At 38.0% G+C, this 14,453-nt stretch overlaps 1 protein-coding gene across 1 annotated transcript; it reads left to right on the plus strand.

Annotated features, from left to right (window-relative positions):
* Positions 1-693: 693 nt before the first annotated feature.
* LOC140171461 (hatching enzyme-like) lies at positions 694-14,417 on the plus strand. The gene is made up of 9 exons (XM_072194732.1): positions 694-968; positions 7,380-7,494; positions 8,349-8,542; positions 8,906-9,113; positions 9,702-9,860; positions 10,561-10,821; positions 11,661-11,785; positions 12,534-12,675; positions 13,466-14,417. The coding sequence occupies exons 1-9, from the start codon at positions 771-773 to the stop codon at positions 13,753-13,755; spliced, it is 1,692 nt and encodes a 563-aa protein (XP_072050833.1). The 5' UTR covers positions 694-770; the 3' UTR covers positions 13,756-14,417.
* Positions 14,418-14,453: the final 36 nt, after the last annotated feature.

The following is a 14,453-nucleotide window of genomic DNA, read 5'->3' on the forward strand; positions in this document are numbered from 1 at the left end:
GGCAACATTCTATACGATTTTTAAGACAAGATAACTCGCAAAAGTTAAGCCCAGTCTAGGGAATATTTTTTCATTTTATCAAAATATATTTAACTAAATAAAGACCATAATTTTGCTTTTTTTTTGTATTGCTGAATATGGCTATAAAATTACTTTTCTCACGGTTTTTTGTTTTTTTGTTGATATTTCAAAAAATGGGGCGAATTGAACAAGGAAAAACTGAAACTTCTATTTTGAACTTTTTTGTATGTTGTAGCAAAAAATGGTGTAAAAAGTGTATTTTTATGATTTGTTTTTCAAACACTGAACATTTATTTTGTTCACATTAATCTGGCGTAACATATAGGATTCATCGGCTCATTTTCATTCCAAAAATACAGTTTTAGGCCTATATACTTTGGACATAGTGAAAACGGAAAATGTCTAAATTCTTGGTTTAATTGATTTACTTCATTCATTGACCTTAACCTACTTAAAAGTAAGCGATCGATTGATCGATCAACTCTTGTCACCAACCATTATCTGCTCGCCTTCCTATGAATCGATTAAGTTTATTATCAATTTCATTTTTACAAGTGCTGAAGTACATCATCATTTAAACATAACACAAAAACTAAGTTTGAAACTTATCGTCACCATGTAAACATGTAAACATAAACAAAAAAACAAGTTTGAAACTTGTCAGGATGGCAATGTCACTTCATCGTGACAAGTGACAGTGACACACACGCGCTCAACTTATATACATAGGAAATAGCAAGTAGATACAAATGTTTTCAAACGGATTTCGTGATAGGTCTTCGCGGTCAACATTGATAATTATTTTATTCCTAGTTTTCGTCGTCGCTATTTGTTCCGTATCTTGTCGTCCTATTCTAAACCGGAATCGGAATAAAAGAGCTAAAGAAGAGGACGGTCTCCATGGTGATAGTACCATAATCGACGATGTCGAGAGAATCGCTTGCACAGTAAGAATTTTGATTTTTTTTTTAATTCATAATTTTCATTGTTAGAAAAAATGAAATAATATTAGGCCTACCTGACACTGGTTTGCAAACTTTTTTCCTTACTTTTATTCAGGATATTTAAGGTGGTATTTGAGGCATTATGGAAGTGCTCTTTGGGTGTTTTAAACAGATTACCGTAAAAACTCGATTAGCATAATTATCGAGCAGTTTTGAAAAGATGAAATTGTACCATAGCCTGGCGCTTTACCAACCGAGCTAATGGGTTGAGACACACATTTGCAGATTTACTTGTTCGTATAACTATGTGTATCGATGATTTGCTCAAAACCCTTTACACTTTTGTGGAGGGGGGGGCTCTTCATGTTTGCATGTTTTAAAAGCACTCGATACATCGAGTTTATATACGGAGTATGGCAAAGCAGAGGCAAGTCATAAACCTATCAACTGTCTTTTTCTTTTAGACTAAAATACGATACATTTCTTATTTACTTTATTTATTTTACTTATCCGACTTATTTATTCAGGATATTTAAACGACAGGATGGTCCTTAAGGTTACGTAGGGTGAAAATTCCACTCAACTTGTCTTTTGTTTTTTAATTTTTATTTATGAAGTATATGTATATTAAACATCTCAGAGATGTAGATTGAAAAAATTGCATCAACAAAGTATTTTTTAAAATTATTTTTGTATATCAATATTTGCTCTAGATATCGCACAGCACTAATTCTTTTTTAAAGACAGTTCTTGTTTTAAGGGGACACTACACCAAATCCTTCCGTATTTGGTGTAACTCATGGAAGAAAGAGAAGGTGTGAGGGGCTATCATTTTCTATGGAAGGGGGAATCTCAAATATACATGGGGGGCCCGTGGGTTAGATTTTAAAAGGTATGCCAACATTTCCTGTCATCCTCCCCTGCTCTTGGCCAGCCTAAATTTGCCAATATGCAAACTTTAAATGGCCTAGATATTATGATGCAGATTTGAATGTTTCTGTAGTGTTTCCTAAGCCTTATAAAGATGCACTGTAAATGTTTGCCAAAAACTGCTCCCCCTCTCCCCCATTCTACCCTCCCCCAGGACTCATAATTATTATGCACCTGATCTGGCAACCCTGTCATTTTCATTTGATTCCTAAAATCACTGAAGCATAAGCACAGTGGAGCATGAGTATTCAACCAGCACTATACTAGACAAAATCTATAAAATAAGTACTATCACCTTGGCCCTGGCAACACTAACTAGCATTGTAAACAACTTAGCACATGGTTTGAACATGATATAAATAGTGTGGAAGTTTTGGCAGAAATTTGTCAATTTCTGCAAGTTCTGTGAAAATCAATTGATACTTCCCATGCAGTAAGGATTATCAGTAGTAATACAGGAGCACTGCACCTGGAATATTATGGGATTGTGAATTGATACTGTGAAATAGCAGAAAATGTGAGTACTTGAAACAAAATTTGTGCATATTTCAAAACTCCATTTTGGACCATTTAGCCTGATATGCTGAGATAAAATAAATTATTTTTAATGTTTCCCGTAGCTGATTCATAAAATTTTGATATGCATGTGTTAGCTGATACTTCAAAGAAATAATGTAGGGAATAATTGTGTCGATATAGTGGCACACTAAATTAATATTGTTGTTGCAAAAAAGACGACATTTACCCCATCATTTTCATTGACATTCTGTGAACATGTAAGCTTACTGTTTCAAATCAGGAGGACCTATCGAAAGAATAAATAGGTACATTATTTCATTGGTTTGTTTGTAACACATATCCGAAATCGCAATGAAATCGGACCCTCTCCCCATATTTTCCTGGCCTCTTTCCCAAAAAACCTCATGCTCATGAAATTGAACACAAATTGAAACACTTACAAAGTACATTTGTGTATGAGCTATGACGTTAAAAGTATTACAATAATAATCATTAGAGTGTCAACTTTAAGATGAAGTATGATTTTTAGGCCTGCCGTGTTTATTTTTTGAAAAACTAAATATTTTAGGTGGCTACGTGCAGCCAATTTGCCTACACAAAATTTCAAAATCCTGCGTAACCTTAAACATGTTAACTTTCTTTTCCTTACTAAACATGGATTAACTTAAGAGATAATACTGAAACTATTCAAATTTTAAAGAGGAAATGTTGTACAAGTTAACGAATGCTTGGTGACGTAAAATCGATAAATATTTTTAGATATCAAATATAATTGATTTTCCGTCAAGAAACATTCTTTAAAGGGAATTTTCGTTGGAAGATAAATATTTCAAATGGATTGAATAACGAATACTTGTTGAACGAATTCAACGGCGAATATTTAGCGATAGAATATTTAGAATATTTAGCGAATATTTAGCTCATGCCATCCGAATTGCCTTAAAAACAGTATTTCAACAGTGGCGTAGCGGGAGTCACTGTGGGCATGATTTTTCTCAGGGAGGGGGAAACGCCTAAAACTTTCGGTTTGATATATTATTGCTTGACTAAAGAGCTGCAAGACTCATCATGGAAATATACATTTCCAGTGGAGTAACTCCTATATGGGCTGGGGGCGCCCGGGCTAAGGGGGCACCCATCAGCAGACCGGATACACTTTCGACACGATAATACTTTGTTATAGGAAAGAAGTGGAAACCTTTACCCACTATGCATAGAATTATACTCATTTTCATATTTCATTTGGGTTCCCCCTTTAACACAAAATTTTCTCGCGCCTCGCGCGCATTGCACATAAATTGTCATTTGAAAGACCAAAATTCAACTTGATTAGGCTATACCAAATTTGTGTGCACATTTTTGCGCGCTCGCACCACTGGTATTGTGTATTCTTTCCTCTGAGCGCCACAACCCCTAGCTATATCACTACAGCTAGTGACGAATCTTCAAAAGTAAAGAAATTGGAGAAGATGAAAACATTTGTTATTAACATGAAGTTATTCGGGTAGGTCTATGGCTTTCAATACCAAAATTGATTAGCTCTGCACCATGCACACATAGTCCGATGAGTAGGGCATGTTTTTTCTTAGTTAGCAACTATACTCAAGACTCTGATCGCTCGAGAAAGATTAACTGCGAAAGTCCACTAACTGCCCCACCCGAAAAAAATTTCGGGCGGCGCGGTACGGTCACTGGACTTAAGTGATTCGTCTTTCTTGCGCCATGTGAGATAGTGATCATAGTCTGAGCTGAGCATACATGTAGTCTGTTAAAGGTGCATATTGGAATATCATCTTTCCCTGGGTAAGATCTGACACCAGGCCAGCCCATGGCCAGAGGGTAACATGAGTAGGTTTGTTTCACCTTGAAGGCAAGGATAGTCTTGCAAATATGGGTTGACTTTCCCCTAGGCCATCCAATATGCCATATACAGTAGGACTACAACTGGTATCTGGTCAATTCCAAGCAACCTCGCCCAAATTGTCAAAATTTAAAAATCAAGTCAAGTATGTGATTTTGGTCTCATATTGTAGCTAAAAGGCTATATTTTCTGAAAACGTACTTTTTTAGGAGGAAATGGTGTCCATTGTTAGAAAAACATCCTAATTTGCATAAATTTGCATATTCTTGACTGGTAAAAGCAGCAAAACTAAAAACACAGCAACTGCTCTGTACTGTAAAATTTTGGAAACAAATTATGCATGTTTATAAGTAGCTCAAAATATAAACACCAGAAATTTTCAAATTTTATAACGTGTAGCTTCGTCAGCATTGTTTGAGTACCAATTTTACGATTAAAAGCATCATTCCGCAACGCAAAAGTATCATTTATTACCACTGCAATTTTAAAATAAGGTTGATTTTCATTGAAACTAGAATGCAAAGCAAATTTATTCATCCCTATCCAATGACCCAAAAATAATTTCCAAAAAGTCTAATTTGCGGCGGTAACGACCAATTAAAGTTGCATCATTCCGCAACGTTGCGGAATGATGCATAATTCATAATGTGCCCGTTTAAAACCCCCTGCATCATTCCGCAACGCCATAAGGATTCATGGATTGCAAGGATTTTTTCTTTAAATTTACCATAAAATAAAAACAGTGATGATTATTTCTTGATAGATGGTGATAGTTGTTATGTTACATCCTATGGCTAACACCCAGTGCTAAATTTCACTTCCAAGAATTTTAGACTAGCAAAATGTTGACATAATTTTAGTTTCAAAATGTGACCATGCAACACAAGTTATCTGATTTAAAAAAATCGGTGATAAATATTTTTGGATAAATATTGATATTTGTCAGCTAACATAAGTAGCCAAGTATATAAAACACAATTTACTCAAATTTATTAATCTATTTATTTTTATTTTCAAACATGGACTGCTTTTCATTTTCTATGGGATTTTACACACAGCATCATTCCGCAACACTCCTTGCATCATTCCGCAACGTGACCTAGTGTCGGAAAATTTGGCATAAAGAGACGATGCCCAAATTTTTTTTAAATCGATACTGACAATTGTCAGTTTACATCCTAAGCTTTAGATTAAGTGGCAAATTTAATATCTCAGATTACTAAACTCACAGAGTTTGTCAAAAATGTTTTAGTGCAAAAAATACTGGTCCTGTGCGCATCATTCCGCAACGCGAACTTTGCATATGCAAATTAGGAAATTAGGGTGGTTTGGAAAAGTTTCTCCTACCTTAATCATTCACTAACCAAAAATACTTTAACATTATGCTATTCACCTTGTGCTGTTAATACATATTTGGCTGCTGCATCAAAAAGAAATTCGTACAAAGGCAGTTTGCATCATTCCGCAACGCTTGGAATTGCCCATCTACTGGTCAGTTTATACTCCTCATCTGTTATTTTTATATGCTCCTTTAACTTAGAAAATAGTTCCAACACCAGTGGCGTAGCGACGGGGGCAGAGCGGGAACGTTAGGGGCGCCGAATTAACCAATTCAGCGTCGATTCTGCGCCCCCTCTAGCGATAAAAGTCAAAATTTTCGCGCGCTTTGCGTGCATTTCAGCACGAAATCAGTTGAAAGATCAATTTAAGACCGATATTCAACTTCATTATGACCAAAATTAATGCGTGATTGGTCCTGTTTGTGCAAATATTCGCGCGCTCCGCTCCAAGAATTGGGGAGGGTGCCATTATGTATCCTTAGCCCTGGGCGCCACAACTCCTAGCAACGCACTGTCCTACACGTCGGACTATGCACATATCCTTGGTCAGTGGTACCCGATCTACTTTCGCCCCGGGCACCCTGGCCCAATGTTACGCCACTGGTTTTGTTGTAAAGAGGGCTGAAACAACAACACTTTTGTAAAACGTATTAACAACAATATATTAAGCAAGTATTCAAAGTATACATATGATTTGTAGAATGAACTTGTGCAAAACATCAAAGTATTATTGATTTAGATCTGCTGCTTCGACCAACAATATCTATACTCTACTATGTCTACCCTTAAGGGGTGGGGTATGCAGTGGCGTACCGTGGCCGCCCCAACCCCGGGGGGCTGAAGAAAATTCAATTTTACCGCCCCTTCCTCAACAGCCCGAAAAGGTTGACCCAATTTTTTTCTCGGTCGTTTGAACGGTTTCAGGCGCTAGCGCCCTAAAAGCAGCACATTTTGATGTATAGTAGGCCTACATAAAAAATTTTATGCGTTATCAAATTTTTCCGCCCTTTTTTATTTACTAATTCTTTTTGCCGCCCCTTCGATTTTGCCGCCCCGTTTTTGCCACCCCTTCTTCTTCCGCCGCCCCTTCATTTTGGCCGCCCCTGCTTTTTACCTGGGGGGCTAGCATGCCCCAAAGCCCCCCCAAAAAAAAAATACGCGGACAACGTTTGGACAGTATTTATTGTGGAGCACATCAGACATATCGAATTGCATTCTGAATACGAAGAATGTCCTTCTGATATCAAATAATTTTGATTTTTTGAAAATCGCAATGTTTTATGGCAAATGATTAAAAATTGATATTTTTAATATTGAACAGTACTCGAAGTTAACTTAATAAATAATCTGATGATTTATACTTAAAGTGTATGTAGGTGGGATGAAAAGCCGACGATCAATTGAAAATTTTGACCTTTCTTATTGGAGACGTGGATTTTTTTCCCAAAACACCAAAAAAAATTAGGTCTTTTGGGGGAAAATCCATATCTTCAATATGAAAGGTCAAAATTTTCAATTTATCGTCGGCTTTTCCTCCCAGCTACATACACTTTAAAAATATGTCATTAGATTTATAAAATTTACTTCGAGGACTGTAATATCAAAAATGTGAAAAATATCAAATTTTGATAATTTGTCATAAAATTTGTATTATATCGTGAATTTCAAAAAATGAAAATTATTTGATATCAGAAAGACATTCTTCGTATTCAGAATGCAATTCGATACTTTTATGTAACTCTTTTATATTGTGTCTTCTTCAAGGAATATCTTCGTCAATATTCATATCTACCCTATGGGTTTGGTGATGGTGAAGAAGAGCATAATATTAGTGATGCCTTGATACGATTTCAGCATATGGCAAGCATTCCACAAACAGGTAAGTATCTGTCTTCTGATATCAATTACGGAGTCCGGGGAGCATGCAGTCCGGGGGGGGGCTTCAACCGAAATGTTGTGTTGGTAGCCGTCTGCGGCGCGGAGTGCCGATCTTTGAACTAAGAACAGATTTTTTGGCAAAAGATGCTCTTGATGAACTGAAATTTCAACATGGGGGTCTGTTTACTAAAATTTATCCAAATTATATGCTTTGGAGCTAAAAACAAAAATCTAAATTTTTCCAAATTTGAGCTACAGAGCTGAGCTACAATTTTCAGAGTTTGAATCTAGTCAGGAACTGAATCAGCCCTGTACTTGAAGTTCTGGCCTGTGGTTCTTGCGTTCAGCATGTTCAGAACATTTTAATATGTCGCAGCTGCGTTTAATGGCAAAATGATTGAAGTCAAGTCCACATGATGACACCAGCTATTTTAAGAACCACAAGACCGTATTGAGCTGGAATTGCATTATTTGAATTTCACGTGTAACCTGTACAGACCAATAAGGAGGAGAAGAAGACAAACATACGATGAAGAAGAAGAGTGATGATGGGGAGGAGATGGAAGAATGCAGTACTGAAAATAAGAAAAAAGGAAGAATAAGGAGATGAGAAATGTAGGGAAAAGAAGGAGGAGACAAATAAGAACAAGAAGGAGGAGGACGAGGAGAAGACGGAAGAAAGAAGTGAAAAGAAGGAGAAAAAACAAGAAGATTAAGAGAAGAGGAGGAGGTGCTTGGGAGAAGGAACAGAAGAAGAGGAAATCATGACATCATGAAAAGAAGACTGTGGTGATTATTATATTGCCTTATGTGCCGATAAAAGATCAATTTTGCTTTGAACTCAATTCTTTTTAGGTACGTTAGATGGTAGGACTGTGCAGATGATGCACGCGGCTCGATGTGGAGTACCTGATACTCCATTGCCATTCCAGATTAGTTGGAGTAGATGGCATAAGACGGACCTGACTTACAAGGTCTATGACTGCCCTCGGACTATCGGCGTTAACAACATCGATATCGTCAGACAAACTGTTGCATATGCCTTACAGGTAGGTCTCTATAAACTTTTATAAGTCCCACCTCACCACCCACCTCTGGCAACGGGCCTGCGTGGGTATACCGTATACTGTCTGGTTTAAAGGCCAATTCAGTGATATTGCTCATCTGGAGAATCGTACAAATCATCAAAGTTCAGATTTTGGCACCTTTGTTGGTTTCCTTCAAAGTTGTCAATACTGCTCTTTTCCTAATTTTTGCCAAATTGTTTCGTTTCAAAAATACCTAATGACAAATTTAGTGACTTATCTTTGCAATTTATAGGTTAAACAATTTAATTGTTTGCACTTTTTCTGGGATCACTGAATGAGCCTTAACTTTTGTTAAATACCCCTTTTTTGTTTTCTCTTCATCAGATGTACGCCAATGTTAGCAGTCTAACTTTCACGGAAGTTGAGGATAGCAACACGGATGCTGATATTAACATACGCTTCAAGTTCGGTGATCATGGTGACGGGGCCAGTTTTAATGGACCAGGAGGATCTTTGGCACATGCGTTCTTGCCACCTCAAGGAGAACTGCATTTTGACGCGTCCGAAACATGGAGTTTGCAGCATTGGTATGGTAGGTGGGCTTTTGTTTCGTTTTTGCCGTTTGACATCTGACATCTCTGACATTTTGTGTAAGAATAGGAAAGAGAAGGCCGTGGTGTTTCGGGCAATTTTTCCCATATGGCCCCTGTCTCTCTCCATTCCACAGGATTGTCTAATTATCAAATCGATTGGGGGCCTATGACGCTATGTCACTGAAACGGGATTTAGCCATTAGACACATTCTTGCCTTTGTAAACACATTTAGCTGACTATTACGTATCAAATACCCAAACATCAATGTTTAATCACATCAAAAAACTCTAAACGTGTTTAGTATTTAAACACGTTCACAAAGTGAAGGCAAGAATGTGTTTAGAAAAGCTAAACACTGTTTTTGCAGTAATTATTGTTCTCTCCCTCTATACTCTCCATCTCTCTCCCTCCATCCACCGCTCGGCCTTCTCCCTATACCCTCCATCTCTCTCCCTCCATCCACGGCCTGCTCCCTGTACCCTCCATCTCTCTCCCCTCCATCCACCATTCGGTCTGCTCCCTGTCTATCTTTTACAATGTTGATCAACTGATGTCTCAATCCCTTTCATCTTTTTGTCGACCAAAGGTCACGACTTGTTGCAGGTTGCCATTCACGAGGTAGGACATGTACTCGGAATTCTTCATTCTGAAAACGTCGACTCGGTTATGTATCCATTTTATAGGGAAGGAAGATGTAACGATGGTTTACATGAAGATGACATTGCTGCAATACAGCTGCTATACGGTAAGACATTACTGAAAGTATACACTGCTAAAAGCAACATGTCTCCTGGAGCTACAGAAAACAGGCTGTAATATCCAGTGCCGCCGACAAGGGTACGTTACCCCCGGCCCGAGGTTCTAGGGGGCCCGGGTGTTCATTTTACCCCCGGGCCCGTAATGGCTCTCGGCGGCACTGGTAATAACCTCAAATTATGTTTGTTCATCATCATCTTCTCTTTCTCACTTTTCTTTTTATCTGTTCCCTTTTCCTATTTGTTCGTCCTTTTCTCTTCCACCCTACCATTTCCTTCCTTCATTCCTCTGAAAACCATCATTTTAAACACTTGAACAGTTAAGGCTTCATTTGGACTTTTTTCCTATTCGGGCATACCATTGGTTGTAGGCTCCTGTGTACGATTGCGAGCTCCAGAGGCGTTAGAAATGTGTGTGCTGAGTTTTACTGTCTACTGTAGATAGCAAGCCCAAACGATTGGTTAATCATGTTAATTGAGAGGGCGCTATTGTTCCAATCTGACACTTGCTCCACTTGTCGACAGTTTACGCTCCTGAAGCACAACTGTTCGCCCCCAAACCGTACTCTCAGTCTTGTCAAAACTTCAAACCGTCAGCACGAGTGTTTATATTCTCATAGTAATTTGTTGTTTTACCATCATTGTAAAATAAACTGAAACTGAATTTGAATGTGATTATCCAAATAATAGGTCCTCCTGCGAACGACGAATCAAGAACCGATACACCTGAAACAACAAGCACTTTGACACCATCTCAGCAGAATAGCGTCACTGACGTTCCTGCGACGACTCCTTCCTCTTCCCCAAGCTCCAGTCCGACACCGTCTGCATTGATTAATACGCCTTCCCACTCGGACGATTTGACGTTGATGTTGGCGTGCAACAGGAAGTTTGATGCTGTATTGACATTCACTGATGACAAGCACGAGGAGCAAACTTTGGCATTTGCTGGTAATTTATCATTCAACCGAAACTTTCTCTTTTTCCCCGAGATGTAACCTTTTATCACTATTATTTAGTGATTGAATACGAGATCATTAAAAAATGTCTGTCTCAAATCATATCTTGCACAGGATTGCTTCTTTAAATTATTGCAGTGGCGCTATCCTGGCCCTGTCCTACAGACCCGTATACAATTTTTCAAGAGGAAAGTTTGAATGTTGATTCGAGTAGGGTATGCATAGGTCTTCCAAATTCTACTAGGTGGAAAATTCCAAACCCGGGCAAACTCTGTATACAGCCATTTTTCAAAATGGCCGCCAAAATGTACTTATGAACCAGGTAAAATGACAATACGGTAACTCTGAAACTATTTGACCTAGAGGGGTGATTGAGGTGTCTATTCCCACTAAATCAAGTAACAATTTTCGTGCGCATTTCAGCACAAATACCCATTTGAAAGATCAATATAACTTAAAGACCGAAATTCACTGAACTTATTAGACCAATTATTACTTGGTGGTATTTGTGCAAACTTTCGCGCGCTCCGCGAGTGATTGTTTCAAGAATAGGGAGAGAGGCGCCATTATGTATCCTTGGCCCGGGCGCTAAAACCCCTAGCTACGCCACTGTTCGCCCAAGAAATTCCCACCCCGACGTAAATATTGATCGCCCCTTAATGGTCTCTTTGGCGATATTTTTCTATATTTCAATATAATAGTAGGCCTATTACAAGTATTATATTATGATTGCATAACTAAGCTATTATTTTCCGCTGTCATTTCTTGTTCTCCCCTTCCTCCATATTGCTTGTTTTATGCTTTTTGTGCGTTTGTCTTGTTCTATAATAGGTGATTACATATGGCGATTAGACCTGTTAGCGGCGTTACCACAACATATTGGAGATGTGTTCCCGGGTTTACCCAGTGATATTGATGCGGCATTCTCCACGCAAGACAAAACTTACTTCTTTAAGGTTAGTCCATGAATACTATAAGCAAAGTCAATTAAACAGAAGCCTATCGGCCGCTGGTTTGAAACACCAAGACAAAATCAAGTTGACCGAAATTTGCAATGTGCATCCCGGTTTTAGGCCGAAATTGTGCTAATTTTGGCTCATTTTAGCATTAAAATTGCATGTTTTCGCGCATTTTGTCCCGGTAAGATAAAGGTAACTTGGAGCGAACTTGTGTTCACAGGCCGGAGTCCACGTGTCTCTTTCGAAACGATTCCTCCATGAAATGCTGGGGGTCGCTACATCTGCTCCATCTTACCGGCACTGAATAGGTCTAAAGCCGGTACCCATTTATACACCTGGTGGGGAGAGGCAAACGGAGTGAAGAGCATTGGGGATTCGAACCCACCGGACGATTTGAAAACTTTGCCCCCCTTCCACCCTTTTGGTTCGCCAGGCGCCCCGGTACAAATACGTTTAGAGCACAGACCTGATAGTGTTTAAAACATCTGGAAGGATGTGCCGCAGTGGTGTTATTTTTTAAAATAACACAAATTCATAATGTCTATCCATTTCATTGTTGAAATGTTATAACTTGCAAAATTTAATACCATAAAGCAGTTATTGGATTTACCTAGTTTTAACAAACTCTTCAATAAGAATACACACATCTATCCGAATCGCAAATCGCAAATCTACTATTCAAATTTGGTGTACCAGATTATAGGACTACTTTTTTTAATTTGTTCTAATAATTATTTTCCTACAGGGCTCTCAGTTTTGGCGTTTTCATCTGACAAATTTGGAGCCGAACTATCCGAAAGAGATTGCTTCCGTATGGCGTGAGCTTCCTGATAATGTCGACTCAGTTTTCCAAGATAAACGAGATCAAAATATTTATTTCTTCAAAGGTAAGCTTGTTACAGCACAAGAAACGGATGGTTATCCGTCTTATTGAATTCACCTTTTGGTAAATCCCGAAGATCTTTGCGTTGGACCTCGTAATGACGTAATATCACCGATTCGCGTTTGACTTCAACCTTGGAAGCGTTGCGAAGTATTCGTCAAAGTCAAAGTCAAATACGAACATCGGCGCAATTCATCCATGCCCAAATCTTCATTGCGCACGCTGAACATGATCCGTTGAAATGCGCAGTAACAATTTGCGCATAGATGGTATACGTCATCAGGGGACCAATCGCAAAGGCATTTGAAATTTTCACAATTTATTGATTTTCGTTTCTGACTTTGGTGAAAAATGTGTTCTATAACACTATTTGAGGAATTAATAGGCCCCTGTTATAAGCTCCTGACTTGCTTTCATCATGTTTGTACTTTGACTTCCAGACTTTCAAACTGATGATCCAAACCTTACAAGAAAATTATTATTAATTGATAAAGTTTGTTTAACTGTTTGTAGTTCAGATAAATGCGTTTATATTTTGATCATTCCATCCGAGATTCCATCACTATGGTTTGCCTACATATACAAGGACTTCCCTTTTAAAGGAGTTTTATTTTTATATATAGCACCTTTTCTAATACATGTAGTACCAATATGCTGCTTGGTGTACCTGAAATGTCTGAGATGGGCTTACTGAAATGAGACACCAGCGTCACTTCCTTCTTCCGTTTGACACCAGTAAACGATGATAACACATTATACTAAAACCATGCACTTTTTGTAATCTCTTTCTCCAGGTAATTATTTCTACCGATTTCAAGGCACTTATCTCCTGGAATCCGGTCCGATAGGCTCAGGAATCACTTCTGGTTTAACACCACCTATAGAAGCCATCGATAATACCATTGACGTAGAGGGTTTTCACTTAGGACCATTTGCCTTCCAGGGACACAGTTATTATCGAGCAGTTTTTGATGACACTTTACGGACAGATGATAAAATGTATTGGAAACGAGAAGGGTTCATTGTACCTCGTTGGCTCTCCATTTGTAGCAGTTTTAATAATATGAACAAAATCGCAGGGTAGAAAAAATAACACCATACCGTAAAACCTCGTATACAAGCATACAGAGTGTTTTTGATGAAAGCCAAATTAATACGAAACAGCTGTAAATATGCCAATACAACAAATTGGTCTTACAATAATACTTGTTTGTATACGCTTGTATCTGTAATTTTGAGCTTTCATCAAAACACTATATGCTTGTAGACGAGGTTTTACGGTATTCTGTATACAGTAAAATGCTGTAAAATAAAGGGAAATTGACATTATATTTTTATAAGAAACAGAAAACACAATGCAAATGCTGTGTTATGGAACATGTTAGACACCTACACAACCAAATTCCTATTGCTGCCACCCCAGAGGTACATAGGTGCCCAGCAATAGGAATCTAGTAGTGTATATCAGATGTAACAACATGTATATTGAGATATTATATTATGTAAATAAGCTCATTTTATAAGTAAGTGTTGAACTAGAAACACTGTTTTGTTTATAATTTAAAATGTTGAGAATATAACCTTAAACAATTTAACTGTGAATTCTATGATAAGGCGACGAAAAAATTGTTAATTCTACGGCTTGTATTATTGTCAATATGACTGATTCAGGTTAAAATTCCAGTTTTTTAAGAACTGCCCAGAGAATAGTAAGAGTCCAATGCTAATGTTCCGTGACCAAATCTTTAGAACAAAAGTTTAAAAGTCAGTGTTTTTGGCATG

Source organism: Amphiura filiformis, chromosome 15, assembly GCF_039555335.1.
Source record: "Amphiura filiformis chromosome 15, Afil_fr2py, whole genome shotgun sequence".
Taxonomy (NCBI): Eukaryota; Metazoa; Echinodermata; class Ophiuroidea; order Amphilepidida; family Amphiuridae; genus Amphiura; species Amphiura filiformis.

Coding starts and splice junctions, on each gene's coding strand:
- LOC140171461 (XM_072194732.1), top strand. CDS start 771: ATGTTTTCAAACGGATTTCGTGATAGGTCTTCGCGGTCAACATTGATA. Junction 9,861..10,560: donor TGCAATACAGCTGCTATACG/GTAAGACATTAC, acceptor TCCAAATAATAG/GTCCTCCTGCGAACGACGAA. Junction 12,676..13,465: donor AAATATTTATTTCTTCAAAG/GTAAGCTTGTTA, acceptor CTCTTTCTCCAG/GTAATTATTTCTACCGATTT.